At 37.6% G+C, this 21,611-nt stretch overlaps 1 protein-coding gene across 10 annotated transcripts in view; it reads right to left on the reverse strand.

Moving 5' to 3' along the window:
- TBK1 (TANK binding kinase 1) overlaps positions 1-21,611 on the reverse strand; it is a 41,603-nt gene that overhangs the window by 10,250 nt on the left and 9,742 nt on the right. For 6 of the 10 annotated variants that reach the window (XM_087873180.1, XM_087873181.1, XM_087873182.1 and 3 more), the window contains 15 exons: positions 20,606-20,787; positions 19,717-19,877; positions 18,161-18,271; positions 15,161-15,340; positions 14,803-14,999; positions 13,853-13,911; positions 13,075-13,166; positions 10,549-10,650; positions 4,490-4,553; positions 3,554-3,675; positions 3,163-3,239; positions 2,574-2,613; positions 1,090-1,191; positions 883-979; positions 369-475 (listed from right to left, as the gene is read on the reverse strand). In XM_087873180.1, coding sequence (XP_087729306.1) covers positions 369-475; positions 883-979; positions 1,090-1,191; positions 2,574-2,613; positions 3,163-3,239; positions 3,554-3,675; positions 4,490-4,553; positions 10,549-10,650; positions 13,075-13,166; positions 13,853-13,911; positions 14,803-14,999; positions 15,161-15,340; positions 18,161-18,271; positions 19,717-19,877; positions 20,606-20,787 — 1,693 coding nt within the window. Of the gene's footprint in view, positions 1-368; positions 476-882; positions 980-1,064; positions 1,192-2,573; positions 2,614-3,162; positions 3,240-3,553; positions 3,676-4,489; positions 4,554-10,548; positions 10,651-13,074; positions 13,167-13,852; positions 13,912-14,802; positions 15,000-15,160; positions 15,341-18,160; positions 18,272-19,716; positions 19,878-20,605; positions 20,788-21,611 lie in introns of those variants that run through there. The other 4 variants (XM_087873186.1, XM_087873187.1, XM_087873188.1 and 1 more) reach the window with 2 other exon arrangements.

Raw genomic sequence — 21,611 nt, forward strand, 5'->3', positions numbered from 1 at the left:
ACACTTGGGCCCCATGGCAGGAACATAACCAGGTCTTGCAGGCCTTATGAAAGAGAAACAGGATAAGGGCTATCTTATCTCTGAAGGGAGAATGTTCCAGAACACAGGCACCATGGCAAAAATGGCACACCTCCTAGTCCCCACCAGCAGACATTCCTGCCAGACTGGATTGGGTGAGTAGAAACAAATGATGCCTCAGGTAACTGGTCACAAGCCAGGTGGTAACAGATCACAAGTTAAGTTAGAGAAAATAGAACTGACATAGAACTTCTGAAACTGGCAAGATCAATCAGTTTAAGTTTTAGCATAATTATATTTATGAAGAAAGCATATAAAAGTTTCCTATTGGTTCAAATAAAAATTCTTACCCAAGAGTCATTTCCACCAAGGTGTTTGAACTTGGATAAACTGGATTAAATGTATGTTTGATCCCACTGGAAGCAGCAAACATTTTATGGGGCAATGTTTCATCTAACTGCAATGAATGCATAAATCCATGTAAATAACAAAACCACCATATTACAAATATTTATTTCCCATTAATAACCACTGGATTTTAAGGATACAAAAGAATTCCACTCTGGTGAATACTTATCACTGATTGTTACTATTGTTTTACATAGCCTATTAAAACAAGTATTGATCCCACTCATGTTACTAAGCAAATTGCTTATTCCTCGACTGCATTATAGAAATGCAGTGTAGTAATGATTGGATATTTTTCCATATTAAAATATTGCTAAATGTTTCTTTGCTTTAATATTTCTTGTAATAAAAGTTGAGCCAAAATTACCAAATTAATACTGGAGTCTATAATGCATGCAATAAAAACTCAAGGTGTAGTGGAAAAGGCTATTAATTTAGAATAATTAAGAACATCACCTCATTTACATAGTCCTGGTATTTGGACACTTCTTCTTCAATATCAAAGCATAATTTTCTAAGACCTAGTAACTGTTTCCTTAGAAGAAGCATCTTTCTGGAAAGAAATACAATTTATATGAAAGTATTGTATAACTTTTGTTAATATGTGCTGCTATAATACAATACAGTAATGTTAAATGTTACTCAAAAAAAGGAACAACTTGCCTCATCCAATCCTCTGCCTTGTCTAAGAAGGTTTCATATTTGTTGACACATTCTTCCTTGAACAGAGTCATAGCTTTTGTGGCATGCAAAAATAGTTTCTGCCTGTAATACCCAGAAATAAGAATCAGAATAAAGTACTAATTTTCCCAATTTATTTGAGAGTTTAAAAACCCATAGAACAGGCATGTAACTAAAGTTCAGGAAAGAGGAAACATTCAACAATTCACCTTTATGTATATATAGAGCAGTGATGGCGAAACTATGACACATGTGCCACAGGTGGCACGCAGCGCATTCTATGGCCAAGCAAGCCATTGCCCCAGTTCAGCTTTGTTGTGCATGCACGCCTCCCACCGGCCAGCTGATTGTTGGGTCTCTGCCACACATGTGCGAGGGGTTGGGACACGTGTGGGAGCAGCGCTCACATGTGCGGGGGGGGTGCGTGCAGGGTGCCACACGCGCATGCATGGGGAGCGGGGCATATGCACGGGAGCCGTGCCCACATTGCGTTTTGGAGGTTTGGGCGTGTGTGTGCACATTCGTGCGCCCTTGGGCACTCGGTCTGGAAAAGGTTAGCCATCACTGATATACAGAATACATTAGGTCCGTGATGCAAACCTATGTCACATGTGCCAGAGGTGGCACACAGCGCCTTCTCTGTGAGCACGTGAGCTGTCACCCCAGCTCAGCTCCGCTGCACATGTGTGTGCACCTCCCGCCGGCCAGCTGGTCTTTGGGTCTCTGCCGCACATGCGCGGGGGGGTGGGATGCATGTGTGCATGCACGTAGGAGCATGTAGTCAAGTAACATATTTTAGTATGTTCTTTCCATAATTCAAATTAATGCACTGCTTTATTTTGAATGGACTCAACATAATGGGTTGGCTATAAATTGCTTTAATGTGAACTACTGTAACTTTCAAGACAGATAGTTTGTGCCCTTCTCAATTATACATAAAGTAAAAATTAATACATGAAAAAGGATATGCATGCTCTAAAATGCAAATAAAGAAAAAGATTTAAAGAACATTTTAATTTTCCAGTTTGGTTGGATGTTTTAGATTATTACTATTTTCCAGTTAAATAATTTTTAACCATTGTGTTTAAGTTTATTAATAATTTAACATTTAATAAATCTTGATGTATATGAAGACTTCTAAACCTTCAGAGTTGCAGAACAGCCAGCTTTTTCTTCAACGACTTGATTTGTATTTTTTCCCTTTACCCTTTCTAAAACTGTAATTATGAGGCCTAGATTTATAAAATACAGAGGACTCATTCTAATCTCTCAATACGTCAATAGACATGCACCTAGCTTATATATGTTTTCTATTTTATATGGACACAATCCAAAAGTCTGAGTAGCCATTTGTTACTTCATCCCTAGCTTCACAGAACTTGTTCCAATTATATTGTTGAAGACAAGAAACAAAGAAAATACAGTACACTACAAATATAAAATCCTTATATAATAAACTGACTTACTTATCAAATTTGTGAATTTGTTCTTCGTTATAAGGAAGTCCTAAAGAAGGAACAATTTAAATCAGATTGGATGTCCAAGAAATTATTTCACATAAATTACCCATACTAATATACTGATTAAGTGCCAGCAAGTTGGGGTCAACGCTTCATGTCTACACAAGACTTTTTTCAGGATGATCTGTCTTCAATTTGGATTTTTAGGGTTCTCAATTGTACATTCACTGCTATTATAATCTAATTCACCCATTTTGCTGCCGATTCTCCTCTTTGTTTCTACTTTTCCCAGCATAATGGACTTCTCAAGAGACTGGGTCTCCCCTTAATGTGCCTCAAATATGATTGTTTGAATCTAGTCATGTATACTATTTCAATTGAAAACTCTGAGTTTATATATTCCATGGCCATTTGTTTGTTTTCCTGATAAAATGGTATTCTCAATAGTGTTCTTTATTGGAATTGCACTTCTTCTACTCAAGAGAAAAACATTTTCTTTGCTTTCAGAATTTTTGCCTCACTAACTCAACCCAGAAATTTAAGAATATTTTGTAATTAATTAAAGCTAAAACAAAAACTAAATTTGACCACTTACTTCTTTCTGCTTTGTCTTTTTTGAATTGATAATAAATATCTGTTATGGAAGTCAGTAGGACTTGCAACCTTTCTGGGCTAGAAGAAAGTAGAATAAAATAAAAATATAAAGATAATGCTGTTGGGCAGTGCTTTTAATTCAAAGGCAAACAATGACTTTAAGCTCCCGGGATATGAAATTGGCACTTTCTGCAACTTAAACATTTCTTTTCCAAGAAACATTCTGCAACTGTTCAAGATACCTAAGCAATCCCAGGAAAAGCTACAACTCCTTTAAGAAGCTTCCAAAACCCCATTTTGGCTTCTAATTGAAAGCACAATTATGTTCTAAACAATGATTCAGGCCAGGATTTAAAAGTTAAATAACCGATTAAAATGTGAATTCTACTTACTTTCTATCTTTCGGATGTGTACCATCTTGATTGGTCCAGCTGTCAGATAGTAAACCACTAGGAGAAAGTTTGTTTTTGATATCCTGAAGACTAGTCTCTATTGTTCCCTGAGAACTAGAAAGCTACAAAAATACAACAAATTTAACTATATATATATACTTTTATAACTTAATAAAAACTATAATTTGCAACATTTACACCAATAAATCCCAGGAATTAGAAAAAGCAGAAAATAGAACTATTGCCAGAGGTCAGCAGCACAACGGTATCTTGTAAAAGCTAAAACTTATTCTAGAACTAAAAATATTTCAAAAATAATTTCACTGGGGAAAAACTATCCATGGTATCTAAGAATATGTGTCTGCTATGTGTTGTAAATATGTACATTTATATTTGGTTAATACAAATACATATAGGGCAATCTGTATGTGCTTTGAGAGACAATATAGTTGCAGATGTTGTAAGTATGCAATAAATTATAAGCCTAAAAAAGGAGCTGGGAAAATAGTAATTTCAAAAACTGATATAATACATATATATTAAGCTATCTTATGTAATACCAACAACACTAGATAATGTAACTGAATGGTACTACATACCAGTAATAGTTTAATAGATTCTACTGGTTCAATATTTATAGATATAATGAGAATTCATTTGATATTAAGAGCTATTTCACATTTTTAAATTTTATTTATAAAATTACCATCTACCTGAATGGATAGTATTTCGTACATGGCAAATTATACATTTCAAATTTGCATAAGTGCTATAAACAATACATTATTATTGTTCTCAGCAAGAAAAATACAAATGTATATAAACTTATTTTACTTATTAGACACTAAAAAAAATTCTTTGCAAGTCAATTTCAGTACTCCTATAATTTGAAAGCAACTTTATTGAGTGCTAGAATATTGTAATATAAAGTTTTACCCGTAAGAGTTTTGAGTGTATATCTGAAATGTCATCCACTTCTGATGGTGCCAGATTTTGGTATCTGTTCACAGAAAAGTGAAGACAAACACGAACATTGGTTTATAACTTTCTTTACAATATCACATTTCTTAATGTAACATTCTTGAATAATGTTATTTTGGATCCAATTGGAAATTTATTTGTGTGTGTATACAAACAAACTTATTAGTATTATTTAAAAAGTCTTACTCAAATGATATGTGGCTTTAATTAGGCAATAAAAAAACATGTGGAGAAATTCCAGTAGACATATGCAGCAGTTTTGCTGAATATTAGTTCAATATTTTATGCTAGCAGATTAATCATTGTGTTACTGAAACAATATCTGCCATATGATTTATTCTGCTCTTCTCTGGCTCAGGTTTTCTTGGTTCACAAAGCTTCCAAAACACAAATAAATAAAAAATAAATCACTGAATTCCATGTGATGATCATGTTCCACTGATGCTGTTTAGTTTCAAAGCTTTTTCCATAAATTAGGTCAGCAGGCTTGTCTTTTCCAAATACCGTATTTTTCGGAATATAAAACACACTTTTTTCTCCCCTAAAAGGGGGTGAAAATTTAGGTGCATCTTATACACCGAATGTAACCCTGCCCACCCACTGGCCCCCACCCTTTGGCCTCTGCCTCGCATGCAAGCAAACAGCAAGAAAAAACAGCTCCTTTCAGCTTCAGCACAACCTAATTAGCACAAGTTGATAGGATCAGCCTCCTGACTCTCAGCTGATTTGCTCTCAGCTGTTTTGCTCAGGGCTCTGCTGCTTGCTGCAAAGAGCTAAATTGCTGGAGCAGATTTTTTTTCCCCTTGTGCTAATCAAGCTATGCTGAAAACAAAAATGAAAGTAAAGCAGGCTGTTTGCTGTAACGAGGCAAAATTGCGCAGAGGGAGATTTCTTTTTCTTCTTTTTCCTCACCAAAAAAGGTAGGTGCAAACAATGGGAAATTTAGGGCAAAAGAGGAGAGTTTAAGATTTTAAAACACACACACACAAAAAAAAAAAAAAAAGGAGAAAGAAAAAGGCAAAAATAAAAATGGGGAGAAAAAGAAAAAGAAATGAAAGAGAAAGATGTTATACATATTTAGAATTGAAATATGAATAGTAGTAAGAAATAAATCGGAAATCATGAAGCTCCACTCGTTTTCCAGGTGGCGCAGATCCTCAGGGCCCTGGCCTCCGTCTGATGTTATGCAATGCCAGGTCTGTAGTAAATAAAGCCCCCCTCATTTGTGATCTTGTTCAGGAGGGGGGAGCGGACCTGACAGGTATTACGGAAACCTGGTTGGGCCAAGAGGGGGGGGGTGTCCCTCTTGTTGAAATGTGCCCACCAGGTTTCCGCGCATTCCATCAGCCGAGGTTGCAGGGTAGGGGCGGGGGGGCAGCGGTTATTATTAACGAAGGTCTGAGACCGAGGGAGGCCACTGTTCCTCAGACGGCCGGCTGTGAATCCCTCCTTGTGAAATGGGGCCACGGGGTTCAGATGGGTTTGCTGATCACATACCTGGCTCCCTGCCATGTGGCAGCAGCCCTGCCCGAGCTACTCAGTGTCATCGCCACGGTGGCGGTTGAGACCCCTAGGCTTATGGTCATGGGGGATTTCAACTTGCCGTCCGTTGGTGAGGCATCTGAGGTGGCTCGGGAGTTCATGGCTTCCATGACAGCCATGGACCTGACCCAGTTAATTCATGGCCCTACCCACACGGGGGGAAACACGCTGGATCTGGTTTTTGTCTCTGGACAGTGGTTGAGTGATCTCGAGATAGGGGATATAGTCACCGAGCCCTTGTCATGGTCTGATCACTCTCTCCTTCGTCTCGACCTTCGAACCGCTACACCCCGCTGCAGGGAGCCGGAGCCGGTAAGATGGTTCCGCCCCAGGCGCCTGATGGAACCGGATAGGTTCCAGATGGAGCTTGGGCCATTCCCTGAGGCTCTGGCACACGCCTCGACTGGAGACCTAGTGGCCGCCTGGGATAGGGCGGCCGCTGGAGCTCTGGATCGGGTCGTGCCTTTGCGGCCTCTGACCCGGCGCCGATCTCATTTAGCTCCTTGGTTCACTGAGGAGCTGAGGGAGTTGAAGCGCCGGAAAAGACGCCTAGAGAGTAGTTGGAGGGCCAGTCTTTCTGAATCTGACCGGACACTGGTAAGAGCTCATATTAGGAATTACCTAGTGGCGATAAAAGCAGCGAAATGTAGCTATTTTGCTGCTCTTATTGCGTCATCAGATAATCGCCCGGCTGCCCTGTTTAGGGTGACCCGCTCCCTGCTCCACCAGGAAGCGCGGGAGGACCCCTTGAAGGGTAGAGCCGAGGATTTTGTCCAATATCTGTATGACAAAATCGCTCAGATTTGGGAAGATCTGGACTCCGACTGGATAGTCTCAGGGGGAGGAACTGGGGCAGGTCTTGAGAATGTTATCTGGGATGAGTTTGATCCTGTGACCCCTGAGGACGTGGACAGGATTCTGGGTAGACTGAACGCGACCACTTGTTTATTGGACCCGTGTCCCTCCTGGTTAGTGCTGGCTTCTCGGGAGGTGACACGAGGCTGGTTCCAGGGGATTATAAATGCTTCGCTGGGTGAGGGTGTCTTTCCTGCCGCCTTGAAAGAGGCGGTGGTGAGGCCTCTCCTCAAGAAGCCTTCCCTGGACCCGGCAATGTTGGTAAATTATCGTCCGGTCTCCAACCTTCGTTTTGTGGCAAAGGTTGTTGAGAGTGTGGTTGCGCAACAGCTTCCCCAGCACCTGGATGAAACGACGTATCTGGATCCGTTCCAGTCGGGCTTCAGGCCCGGGTACAGCACGGAAACGGCATTGGTCGCGTTGGTTGATGATCTCTGGAGGGCTCGGGACAGGGGTTGCTCCTCTGTCCTGGTCCTGTTAGATCTCTCAGCGGCTTTTGATACCATCGACCATGGTATCATGCTGCACCGGTTGGAAGAGTTAGGGGTGGGAGGCACTGTGTTGCGGTGGTTCTCCTCCTTTCTCTCTGACCGGTCGCAGTCCGTGTTGACAGGGGGACAGAGGTCGACCCCGAGGCCCCTCATATGTGGGGTGCCGCAAGGGTCGGTCCTCTCACCTCTCCTGTTCAACATTTATGTGAAGCCGCTGGGCGAGATCATCCGTGGTTTCGGGGTGGAGTACCATCAGTACGCTGATGACACCCAGCTGTACATCTCCACCCCGGATCACCCCAACGATGCCCTTGAAGTGATGTCCCGGTGCCTGGAGGCCGTACGGATCTGGATGGGGAGGAACAGGCTCAGGCTCAACCCATCCAAGACCGAGTGGCTGTGGTTTCCGACATCCCGATATAGCCAGTTGACGCCATCACTGACTATTGGGGGCGAATCATTGGCCCCCACGGAGAGGGCTCGCAACTTGGGCGTCCTCCTGGATTCACGGCTGTCTTTAGAAGAGCACTTGACGGCCGTGACCGGGAGGATTTTTTATCAGGTCCGCCTGATTCGCCAGTTGCGTCCCTTTCTGGATCGGGACTCGTTACGCACGGTCACTCATGCCCTCGTCACCTCCCGCCTGGACTATTGTAATGCTCTCTACATGGGGCTCCCCTTGAGGAGCACCCGGAGGCTCCAACTGGCGCAGAGTGCGGCCGCGCGGGTGGTAATGGGAGCGACATGGCGCTCCCATGTAACACCTCTCCTGCGCGAGCTGCACTGGCTCCCGGTGGTCTTCCGGGTGCGCTTCAAGGTTTTGGTTACCACCTTTAAAGCGCTCCATGGCTTAGGGCCTGGTTATTTACGGGACCGCCTACTACCACCAATAGCCTCCCACCGGCCAGTACGCTCTCATAGAGAGGGACTCCTCCGGGTGCCGTCAGCCAAACAGTGTCGACTGGCGGCCCCTAGGGGGAGAGCCTTCTCTGTGGGGGCACCTACCATCTGGAATGAGCTCCCCCCGGAGATACGGAGGATCCCGGATCTGCGCTCCTTCCGCCGTGCTGTGAAGACCTTTTTATTCCATCAAGCGGGCTTGGCCTGATCTCTTCCCTTTTTAAATATGTAAATTTTAATCTGTTTTTAAATTATTGGGGTATTTTAATTTGTCTGGGCCAAAAAGTTTAATTTGATTTTATCGGGTTTTTAAATTTTGTGTATTTATGTATTTTATTGTTGGCTGTTCACCGCCCTGAGTCCTTCGGGAGTAGGGCGGTATACAAATCAAATAAATAAAATAAATAAATAAATGATTGTAAAAATGAAATGAATAATAATTAGAATATTTGTCTTTGTATTTTTGAAATCTAGACAATGATAAGTTTTTGTTTTTTTATTTTTTTTAGAAATATGAATAGGTATAAACTAACAATTGAAATACCTTTAATGGTATATGGTGGTGAAAGTAAAAAGGATTAAGTTGTAGCTTGGATAACAGCTAAAACATTTTTAAATTTAATTAGGAAAATTGTAACGATTGAAATATTTTTAATTATATATTGTGATGAAAGTAGAAATGATTAAATTGTGATTTGGAGGATTATATGGGCAAAACTATTTGGGTTATTGGGAGAGTTTAAGGTGTGAAAATGAGTAACATAAGGGGAAAGCTCTATTTAACTAGGGAATTGTAATAATTGAGATACTATTAATTATATATTGTGTTGAAAGCAGAAATGGTTAAGTTTTGGTTTGGACGAATATATGGGGAAAATTATTCAGTTTATTATTATTAGTAAATATAATTGATTTGTAAGAAATTGGATTGCATAGAAATAATTGGAATATTCATGTTCATATTGATTAATATACAAAAAAGATAGTTATATAACTAATTGATTTATATTAAAATGTTGAATTTGTATTAAACAATTGTAATATTACATAATTAACCAATGTGAGGATGGATATAAAAATAGGTGACAATGGAAAGGGGTATAATATATAGAATAGAAGGGAAAAATTTAATTTGATTAAGATTAAAGATGAGGATGAAGGGTAATATTAGTTTAAAAAAAAATAGATAAGGAATAAATGTGGCAAAAAAGAAATATTAGAAATTGTAAATTTAATTGAAATGACTAAACACTGTTTAAATTTGTGAACCGGCCAAATACTCTGTTCAAAGAAAATACATTGTATGTTTGTATGTGTATTTGTTTAAAAAATAAAAAAAAACTTTATAAAAAAATAAAAAAACAAAAAAGGTAGGTGCGTCTTATACTCTGAAAAATACGGTATTCTGATTTCAAATTGAATGCCTATGACCGGGGCAATTATGTAAACATGGCTTTAATAAAAGTAAAACAAAACAAAAAATACATTGTGTCAAAATGCAACTCAAAATAATTGCTTTCATTACATTAGAAACGAGATCAAAATAGATTTACCATGCAACAAACACTATAGTAGTGAACAACCACCATGCTAACCCATTGCTGATATACATATGTACATATACATACATGTACATGTATGTACATGTACATTGGGGAGATGTCTGGAGGTTCACATGTATGTTCATAAATCTTCCTTCTTAGAATTATTTGTGGACAAACTGTGAAGTGCCAGGGAAATCAGGATATCCAGACAGTTCAAATACAGATTTATTGCAAGCTTAAACTCTCTACAAGAATCTGTACTACTAAAGGTCCAAGCAAATTGGCAGTAGATAAAAGTCATGGGAATTCAGGGTAGGCTGGACTTAGATCTCTTGTGGGCATTAAGGGACTAATGACATGTCAAGCCCATCTTGATCATCTCCTACTACACAAACAGTCCATGAAGCTTCCTTTAGCCACAGCCAGTTTAGAACAACATGGTGTGTTGCTTTAATTGTGAAATATTGCCATAATAAATAACGACGACAAAAATAGCCATCATCCAGAGGAGAGCAATAGGAATAAATTAGAAACCCTTCCAACTATACAATTCTAGGATATTACACTGATTTTATGATCAATTAGCTAGTACTGCATTTGTGTGGTCAAGAGTAGCACTTCCATTTTCTTGCTTTAAAAAGTAGACAACTGCAGTGTAGATGATTTCTCCTAAAATACTCACATTTTCATAGCTTTTTCTGTATTTCTATTGCAACAGTCCAGCTTGATAACAACCTCTGTCTTTTTGTGAAATGTTTCATTGTATTCTTCTTTGATGAGTTCACTAGAAAACAGCAATTGAAGCTATAAACATAGAGATGAAAGCATCATGAACTGTTTTTTTTTTGGTCTAATGGAAAAATTAAAATGCATATCACCAGTCTCCAGAGAAGAGAATAAGGAATGAAAAGAATACAACAAAGACGAAGTGACCTGGGTCATCTAGTATAATCTCCTGCTCAGTGAGATTGGAGCTAAAGGGAAGTCTGATTGTTGTATAACATCTCCATTGTAGTATTCTATTAACTACTCTTAAATTTTATTACTTAAACACAATATCAGGACATTAATTTGTATATTCATCTTGAATTTCCTTTTAGTTTTAGTTGCTGAATTGAAACAACCCTAGGTTCAAGAGAGAACAAGTCTATTACTTTTCATACATGACACATATTTGGATTTTTGCAGACTGCTGTACTCCTGTCTTAAGTCTTCATGCCATGCAATAAGAGGACTGTGAATTGTGAACACTGCAGTATACTATCATTGACAATTTAAGCCATTATATTCCTCGTTATATTCCTTCTCTGGTCTTCAAATACAACAATTTATCAGAACAAACATTCCTTCAGTTTTTTCAACCTGCCCCAAAAAGAAATGTGAAAGATATTTATTTTTGACTTGCCAAATTTTAATATACTAAAGTAATTAATAAACTCCAGTACCATTGATGTAATTAAGAACATTAAAATTGAAACTATTAAATATTGTGCAAGAATCATTATACTGCATCCACATTATGTCAACTATTTTGACATTAAATAACGATTTAACTATGACTATTTTGATATTTTATATTGTGATATAAAGATTTTTTTATTTTATTTTAAAGGCTACATCAGTTATGAAGAGGAATATTTGAGACTGTGAATGGAGCCAAAGTCCCACATTCCTTCCTTTATGCACATGCATAGAAGCTATCAAAGAAGCCCCTTCTTCAATTCTGCAGGAAGCTAAAGAACTAATTCTTGGGGAGCTTTCACTTAAAATCCCTTCACATGCCTTGAGAAGAAATCTCCTGATTAAACAATTTTATTTTCCTTCATCTTTCTCATTAGGAGTAGAAAAAAAGGATGCATTTTGCTTTGAATCTAGAACTTAACAATGGGTTGAAAGAAATATGCTCAGAGTTGAATGTTTAACATCTAGGCTTTATAAACTATAGAATCTGATATTATTATTAGCAGGTACTTGATTCGTTTGTTTCCTTTCATCAGGAAAATTTAATTCAATATAAATACCACCTAATTTGCATGAAGTAGTATCTTCCAATTATTGCACGATTGCTTACAACTAGATAAATAGTGCACATAATTCTTTATTACAATATTTCTATGTCTTCCAAAGTGTTTATGACTCAGTTGATTATATAACAGCAATAGCACATAGACTTATATACCATTTCACAGTGCTTTACTGCCTTCTCTAAGCAATTTACCCCCAACAATCTGGGTCCTCATTTTACCAACCTCGGAAGGATGGAAGGCTTAGTCATCCTTGAGCCGATGAGAATCGAACTGCCAAACTGGCAGCCGGCAGTCAGCAGAAATAGCCTGCAATACTGCATTCTAACCATTGCTCTATATAATCATAAAATATAATCAAATAGAATAGAATAGAATAAAACAGAACCCTTAGGCAGGGTTGACAGAACCACTGTCAAACCCTATAGAATATGAGAACAGAGTTTTCACAGCTTTGCAAAATGCCTGCAAGGTGAGGGCTCTCCTTGTTTCAGAAAGTAATTTGGGCCCCCATTCCCTTATACTCTGGTTGGGTAGGGATCCAAAACAGCTTTTTGAGGGACGTATAAATGTACAGAGCATCCTGATTTTGAAACAGAACGATCATCTTGTAAGTACATGGGCACTACATCATATAGCCGTGATGGCGAACCTGTGGCATGCAGCACCCTCTCTGATGGCACACAAGCCTCACCCCAGTTCAGCTCTGCCGCACATACACATGCACCTCTCACCAGCCAGCTGGTCTTTGGGTCTCTGCCGCACATGCGCAGGGTCCCTGCAGGGTGCCGCGCATGCATGGTGGGGGGCGGGCCATGTGTGCGGATGCATGCACGTGGGTGTGTGCGGAGTGTGGGGCGCATGTGCGGGGGCCATGCACGTGCACATTCGCACACACACACACTTTGGACACTCGATCCGGAAAAGGTTAGCCATCACTGTCATATAGTCTGTAGCAATTAAAGTAAGCATTTTGAAATGGGCTACTGGCTTCACCAGGGTTTCACAGTCATGGAAAAACACACATTTAATATTTATTTATTTATTTATTTGAATGTATTTATTTGAATTTATTAACCGCCAATGGACTCTTCCCATACCTCCAACTCTTACTTAATTATCCAGAGTCAGAGCTGTTACCTGCAGGAATGACAATGAGAAAGCTGATCAATAGCATCACTCACATTAGCCATCTGATTCCTTTTCGCATGAGCTCTTGATAAAGCAGTAAGGCTCGGGCAATTCTACAGGCATAACATACAACCCCCGTTACTGCCTATAAGGAACAAATAAAATGCATTAGTTAATAAATTGCTACAGTAATTTTATTAACAGAAATTTGATATTTAGATGAAATCATATCATGAGGCAAATGGGAATATAATCCACTAAACCTAATACCAAGCAAAAATAAAGATAAATTATGTTTCTGTATTAGGTTAGAAAGTTGCAATGCAAGCTCTGGAAAAAGCAAAAAGTAGACATAACTTGAAGACTGTGTACTATATTACTGAGTGATGATAGATCAAAGAAGTTCAGATTAAAGTATAAAGACAAGCAATTTCTTATTATATCATTGTTAAAGCAACACTATTAAAATTACTACTTATGCAATATTATCTGGATTTAATACCATTAATTTATTTCACTCCTACACATCTTTTATGTTGCTGTTCTTAATGTTTGTTCCACTTAGTTGCAAGATCTGCTTGCTTTGCATTGCACTCACCTAGTTCTTAAGAGTGAAGCTTTTTAAAAGCATGATTCAGCAGGAACTTTAGTTTCTCACACTGGTAAAGGCTGAGAAGGAATGACTGCTCCCCAATGACCCAACTGTGTTTCTTGCCTAAGGAAGAACTAGAACCTGGATCTTCCCATTACTAGCCCAGCACCGTAACACTACACTGGCTTTGAAGTATTCATTCTTATATACATGTAATTATAATTAACTGAGATACTCACTTTTGCCATACTTACATCGCTATCCAAGTCATAACGTTGATGAACCTTAGGAAGCAAAACTGCAATAGAACAGAAGGTTTAAAAAGAAAATTAAAAATTACACAAAATCATAATTAAAAAAAAAGAAAAAACCCAGAACATATTCTTGAGATGTGAGAAAATGGCAACTATTATAAAAATTACCAGAGTGTGATTTTGGGAAAGAACAAATTCATTGTAAATAGAATATATTTTTCTAACTAATTCTCTTATAACTATGCAATTTGTTAAAGAAAATCATATGGTGAAAAGCCTTTTCCACTAGAACCATTTCTTTGCCAATAGAAATGTCATTATTATTGTTGTTGTTTTGTTGTTGTTATTTCTACATTATTTATAAAGTTCATTTACATTCTATTAAGTAATACTGTTACATTTCAAATTGAGTGTGTGGCAGGGAGTTGCCATTGTATCCGTCAATATTTGTAAGATGGCAAGTACAGTGTCACAAAGCATGTGCCATCCCTTTTTGTATATATGTGCAACAAATAATTGAGATACTAAGGAATGACGCTTGGATCACAAGATAGCACTTACCCTCTTGCCATTTTGATCACTAATAATACCCCCTTTGCTTATTTTATGTAATTTCTGCTTTCTTACTGTAATATTTTGCTATATTTTCAGAACTGTTTATTTTTTATTTTGAAAATTCTTTGAATTATACCAAAAAGCAAAATAAATATTAAGAATCCTTTTTGAAATGTATGAAGATCTGGCTATTAAGAATACATTGGGGCAATAACTTTGAGGGATATAACACAGTAAATGTCTTGTTTTATTATTATTTAAAAATAATAATTGCTACAGTCATATAAAAATAGTATAGCTTTTAAAAGCTACAAATTTAATATAACTAAAAATATTTTAATGCTTAAGTTTTAATAAAAAAAATAATGATTCCATCATACTTTCTTCATAGAGTAATCCTATGACGTTTACAGCTTCTCTGCTTTCTACAATTATAGGATTTTCCTCTGTGGTTTTAGGGAAAGCTTGTGCCAGTCTGCTAGGTTCTAGTACTAAACGCCGTCCTTCATATATCAATTCTTGATTGTGTGAAGGTATTTTTGTCTGTTTGTAGACAAGTTCATTAAATATGGTAACACTGTTAAAAGAAGAAAAAAAAACATGTAAGAAAGAACTCCCAATGCATTAAAATAGCCAGAGGTAAGAAGGGGAGGGGGGAAGGGGGGGAATCTATTTAAAGGCAAACAGATCATAGATCTAGTTGTTGACTTATGAAAATAAAATTATAGAAATACTTACTTATTATGATTGTGAATATAAATTTTGTGTGCAGTCATTTGTTGAAGAGAGAAGACATGAATAATTATCCGATGCAGTATGTCACTTGTCTCTGCAAAAAACTGATCAAATCCCCAACACTTTTCTTGATCTGCTTCAAGAATATTTGCAAGGACAGGTGTAAGCAGTACCTGCAATCCCCTAGAACGTTACATAGAAAACAAATATTACATTGGATAATGTATTTTTATTATACAAGTGGTCTTTGATTTATGACAATTGAAGCCAAAATTTGTTATTCAGCAAGACAGTTAAGTAAATTTCCCGCTATTTACAAGCTTTCTTGCTATAGTTGTTAAATGAATTACTGCAGTTGGTAAGTTAGTAACACAGGTATTAAGTGAATCTGGCTTTCCCACTTACTTATCAGAGGGTGCAAAAGGTGATCACATGACCTCGGGACACTGCAACTGTCATAAATACATGTAAATTGCCAAGTGTCCAAATTTTGCACGAGTCTTAAGTGTGAAAAGCAGTCTTAAGTGTGAAAAACAGTCATAAGTCACTTTTTTCAGTGCCACTGTAACTTTGAACAATCACTAAATGAATGGTTGGAAGTCAAAGACTACTACAAGGTAAAAGTAGCTGGGATGCACTTTAGTTAGAAAGGTAAAAGTGATTCTAATTGGTGAAGACTGCAGATATCTTTCATGGAAATAGGGCAACTCTCTATCCAATAGCTCATCATTCCTTGCAAGAAGGTAGCTGGCAGATTATGTATTCTGCACTATGAAACACTACTCCTATGTACATAATATATTCCTAAAGCACAACAAAGGAAAAAGATAATGAATGTTATCATTGTAGTGGCACTTACTTTAAAGTAAATTAAAATTATAACATTTTAGTAAAATTTAGTAAATTAGTAAAACTGTGCTAATCTCATAGTATATTTTATTAATTCAGTGTTGCTTCATTTGGTTAATGAGTGACCAAATTAGGATGCGAGTTTGCATATTATAATTTATGTTGATAAAAAATTATGCAATGCATGCTGTCTGGCCTGGTCAAAAGAATGGGTGAGCCTCCAGAATAAGAAGTTACTTGAATTAGACAGCCATGAATTAAGGTTTGGATGTCACGGCTACTTATGGGTATGATAAAAGTAAAGTTAACGTTGATTTTAATCTATTTGTTAGATGAGTCATATTAAGAGTTTGGAATAAATATAAAACAAGGCTCTATACGAAGTTGCCTCTTTGGGTGGCACCCCAGGAAGCTTTCTTTAGAAAAAAAATGGTGGCAATTATCTTTCAACTCTGGTGACCCAGTATTAAAGCTGACAGAAGAACTTGAATCAGAAGGTTATGCTTGCCATTGGTTTATTTATCAACAACTGAAAGATTTAAACTGGATAAAAAGTGCTATGGATTTGACTTTGTTAAAAATGAATTGGAAACTTTACTACGTGGAAATGATGAACATATTATTGTTAAGATTTATAAAATGTCATTGAACATGTAAAACATTGCATGATTCAGTGGGCAAGGAATTTTGGATTTAATGTGGTGCTTGAACAATGGGAAAATATGTGGACGAAGGGTTTAAAATTTACATTAAATTATAAACTAAAAAACTTGTATAAGATATATTGGAGTATGATTCACACACCCACACAGAGGGAGGGAGAGAGGGAGGGAGGGAGGGAGGGGGAGAGAGAGAGAGAGAGGGAGGGAGGGAGGGAGAATGAATTTTGAAAATGAAGATAAAGATGAAATTTTCCCTTTTGGGCCCAATGGAAAAAGACCTGGAGAAAAAAATTGGAACTTTGTTACTATGTATCAGTGATGGCTAACCTGTTCCAGACGGAGTGGCCAAAAGCGTGCGTGCAAATGTGTGCATGCATGTCCGAACCCCAAAAATGCAATGCGTGCTTGCCCCTGTGATTCGACCCTCCAAGCCACACGCCCCCGTGCATGTGCGTGCGACCCCCCCACAGGCCCCCTGAATGCGCGCATGACCCCCCACACACATCCCCCATGCATGCACGGCAGAGACCCGACGACCAGCTGGCTGGCATGTGGCTGTGCATGGCAGAGATCAACTGGGGCAATGGCCCGCATGCCCACAGAGAGGGTGCTGTGTGCCACCTATGGCACGTGTGCCATAGGTTCGCCATCACGTCTATATATGTTGACAGCAGCAAGACTATTGTATGCACAAAAATGGAAGGAATCTGCCAGGATGCAATTACTCGCCCCTGCAAGCTTTGGTGGGTTTTTCTCAAGGCTTTTGGTAAGAAGAACGGAGGCCGGGAGCAGTGCACATGCACTGCCCAGCATCCGTTCTTTGCGCCAAAAGCTTTTTGCGGGCAAAGCTTGCAGACAAAGAAACCGGGGCTGGAGTGGCCACAGCTCGCTAAATCTTTCCAAGGTGAGTGAGTCTCCACAGGCCCAGTGCCTGGGGAGATCTGGCGAGGTGGGGAGAATAGGCAGGGCGAATGTTGCAGTGCCTCTGTGGTCATTCGTAAGGGAGAACTACTGCCATGGTGTTGCAATATTTGTAATCTTTGGACTGTGTCATAATTACTTGGGGGGGAGGGTTGATATCATAACTTCAGAGTGAGCTATTGCTAACCTGTACCATGGTTTATCTACTTTCAGGCAGAAGTAATCTAAATCTGAGAGTTCTACTCAAATGCTCAGAAAGTATGTCTGGAATTGTGAGAATATAAATTGCAATACTAAATATAAATTAATAAAATATTGTCATGCAAAGACTTTTTATGTTCAAGCAATACAAATGAAGAGGGATTAAGTGCTACTGCAAACTAGAAATTTCTTTTCCACCTATAACTCAGAAATGCAGATTACTGTAAGATTCTCAGTCATTTTAAGCCCTGTGCATTATCAATTCCCCAAATTACTAAAATCACACAATAATTTTTTTCATATTCACATGACATCTTATGAGACATGGGAATCAACTAAATTATATAAGCAAATCAATGACAAAACATACTTAGAAAGACTACAGGAAATAGGCATATCACGACTCCATTCAATGGGACCATTTTCTGCTTTCTGTACTCCAGATATTGCACCAGAAGGTTTTCCAGTTATAATTTTATACCTTTGAAATATAAGAAATACCATAATCAGCAAACATACTATAATAAAACCATGTAATAGTAATGTGAATCACAAAGCAACCTTAGGCAGCTTTCTAGTTCAGAACTAATTACATTTGTAAAGAAGTGGCATTTTAACTGTTATTGAAACATTTACCAACAGGAATACCAGGAAACTTTAACTCTATAAAGTTTGGAGCCATTAAAAATTTGAATAAAGTGTTTTTCTTGAAAGTTAAAAAAGTTTTAAAAACTTAATTTTTTCAATAGATTTATATATAGATAGTGAAACAAGTATCTATGAGACATTACAAAGCAATAATGTTTCTATAGTGGATTATAGCCAGTAAGGATAGAACTTTTTCTATTTATAATATGCACAGAGATCCATTAAAAGGAAGGGAAGAGGCAATCTCTGATTTCTTTTTCATCTGCAGCCCCACATCATTCCCTGTTCCATTCCAGACCTGATTCCTGATTTCCAAGAGGAACATGGGACAAAAAAATTGATGAAAATCAGATCCACTTTCTATTCTTGCAATGGAAACATTTTGTAAGTAGAATTTCATTTGCGAAAAGTGAGGATCCAACTCTGTGGACTTTATTTGTAATATAGGGACTGTTGTTTAGGGAACTGAGGGTGGCTGCCTTCAGGGTAGCATGCTGGTGGAGATTTACCAGTCGTTGGAGGGCTGTTTGCTGGACCATTTATTGAGAGCAATAAAGGACTCTCTAGAGTTTTGCCTTGTCTTGACCATCTGGATCATAACAATGAGTTGGGTTTTATAAGTATGTATAAAATAATAGCTATTAAATGTCTCTCATTTAAATATTACCTCCATCATTGGAAAAAACATACTGAGTCAAGATGAGTGGAACTCTTATTATTGAACTCATATTTAATACATAACCATTTGGTTAGCTACTGAAGAAAAATGATCACAGCAGTAACTCTTTTATGTTAATTGATTTTCTGCAAAAAATCTCTCTTCCTAGGCCAGCAATATTGCCATAACCAAAATGTCTTTCCGTCGCATATTTCTGGAATTGACCATTATATTTATCCCAAATTGCTTCTTATGCCACCCAAAACATGTTATAATATTGTCTTTGGAAGTGAGATATGTCCTATGTGTTATCAACTATCTAATATTTAGAAATAAACAGAAGAACTGAGCTTTATAAATATACCAAATTAAGTCTGCCTTCAACACAATTTAAAAAACATCATTTCTACATATCTAAATGCAATACTTCCTATGTTTAGCCATGTAAAAATTTGTTACACATCTGAGAAAGAAAAATAAACTGTAAAGCAAATAATATTGTAAGAATACAAGAATGTAACAGAATCCCCAAACTGTTTCTAGAAATTGTCTATTTTTTTTTCCAAATTTTATGTACAGTTTAGTTGGCGGTGACAGAACATTTCCTCTGAATTACCTACATCACTTCCTTATTTCTGCGTGGACCTTCAAAAGGTCGAAATGGTAGACTTCCAGTTGCAGCATGATAAAAGGTCACTCCAATGCTCCATAAGTCAACTGTTGCTCCATACTTCTTTTGGTGGTCCTTCCGCAATACTGCTCGCTCATACATGTCAGGATGCTCAGGTGCAAAGAGGGAAACAATACACGTCATAAAAACCCTATGGTTATATTATAGAGAGCATCAGAGACCATAGGTTTCTATATACTACTTTCTGTAAAACAAGAGTATAGGGTTCTATGGGTGAAATTCTTCAGGTTTGAGTATTTTATTTCACAAAAATGAGCTAGTGGCAGAATACAAATTAAATAAAGTAAACAATATTTGCCATAAACAGAAGCTACTGATTCTTATATAAATTACCAACTTACCCTGACAGAAGTTTTCTGTACCAAAACAAACTCTAATATGAAAAAAGTTAACAGTGTATATCTTTAGCAGCAGTTATCTTGTCAAAAGGAAGAATAATTAAAACAAATTTGGTCACATTAATTTTTAATCTTCTTCTCTACATAAATGAAATGAGGGAGATGTTTTTAATGGGATACCTTTTTTGTAGAATGCTTGGCAGGCTTGTTTGGAGATTCAATTGTGATAATTTTTGCATAAAGTAATTTTTTGATTGACCTGTGGATTCTAAAATATGATACTCAGGATGTGTGATTTGATCCTGGACTTTTAAAAACTGATGTATAATTTGGTTTGCTTGTTGTCTGTGAATCAGCCATTATAGCATAGTATTATTTCAAACCGATAATTATAGTTTGTTTAATAAACTAAAACTTGTTTAATGAATTAAAATTTCTACTTAGGAGTCATTAAGCAAAAGAAAAAACATTTGAGCTTACCAAATATTCTTCTGTTCCATAGAGAGAGACAAACTGTTCATCATCATCCAACTCTCTAGCAGCCCCAAAATCTGTTAGTTTATAAACTGATTGACCATCTTCACCTATAACACGCATTATATTGCCTGGTTTGATGTCACGATGCACTATTCCATTTTCTCGAAGATGGTTCATACCAGCCACTTAAATATAAACAATAAATTTTAAAAGATGTGTGTGGATTGCAAAATTATGTAATTTGATAAGAAAAATGGTGCCATATTAGGATACTTGCATCTTATTTTCAATTATTTTATTTCAACATGAATTAATAAATGCCAAGAAGGAATTAATTATGCTGGTTCGAATCTCTCCAAGGCTCAAGGTTGACTCAGCCTTCCATCCTTTCTAAGGTAGGTGAAATGAGGACCCAGTTTGTGGGGGCAATAAGCTGACTTTGTATAAAATATACAAAAGAATGAAGGCTATTGCTTAACGCATTGTAAGCCGCCCTGAGTCTCCGGAGAAGGGCGGCATATAAATCAAATTTTAAAAAAAAGAAAAAAAGAAAAAAAATTATATACAAAAACTTTGGTTCTGCTAGAGATTATAGCTAGCAAACTTGGGTTGCAAGACTTCTATATATGATAAATATACAGTACCACCATTTTAATAATAAAATGGAAAATAAAGAGAGCATATACAAATTAAATCAAGTTTTATAAACATCAAAACAACTTCAGCAGGTTTTCAAAGCAGAGAATTTCAAATCTATATATTTTCAGAGTGGTCTTTCTCTCTTTTATGGTATCCTGAAAGTATCTTTTTTGGAGGGGAAGGTACCTTGAGTCAGTATTGGCTCCTGGTGACTGCCTGGACAAATCCTACAGTTTTCTTGGTGAGTTTTTAATGGAAGTGGTTTGTCACTGCCTGCCTCTAGGGTTGAGAGAAAGTCATCCAAGTGGCTTTCGGCCAAAGGTAGGAGTAGAACTTACGGTCTCCTATTTTCTATCCCAGAACATTAATC

The sequence above is a fragment of the Pantherophis guttatus genome, chromosome 7, assembly GCF_059756535.1.
Source record: "Pantherophis guttatus breed Tessera chromosome 7, ASM5975653v1, whole genome shotgun sequence".
Lineage (NCBI taxonomy): Eukaryota > Metazoa > Chordata > Lepidosauria > Squamata > Colubridae > Pantherophis > Pantherophis guttatus.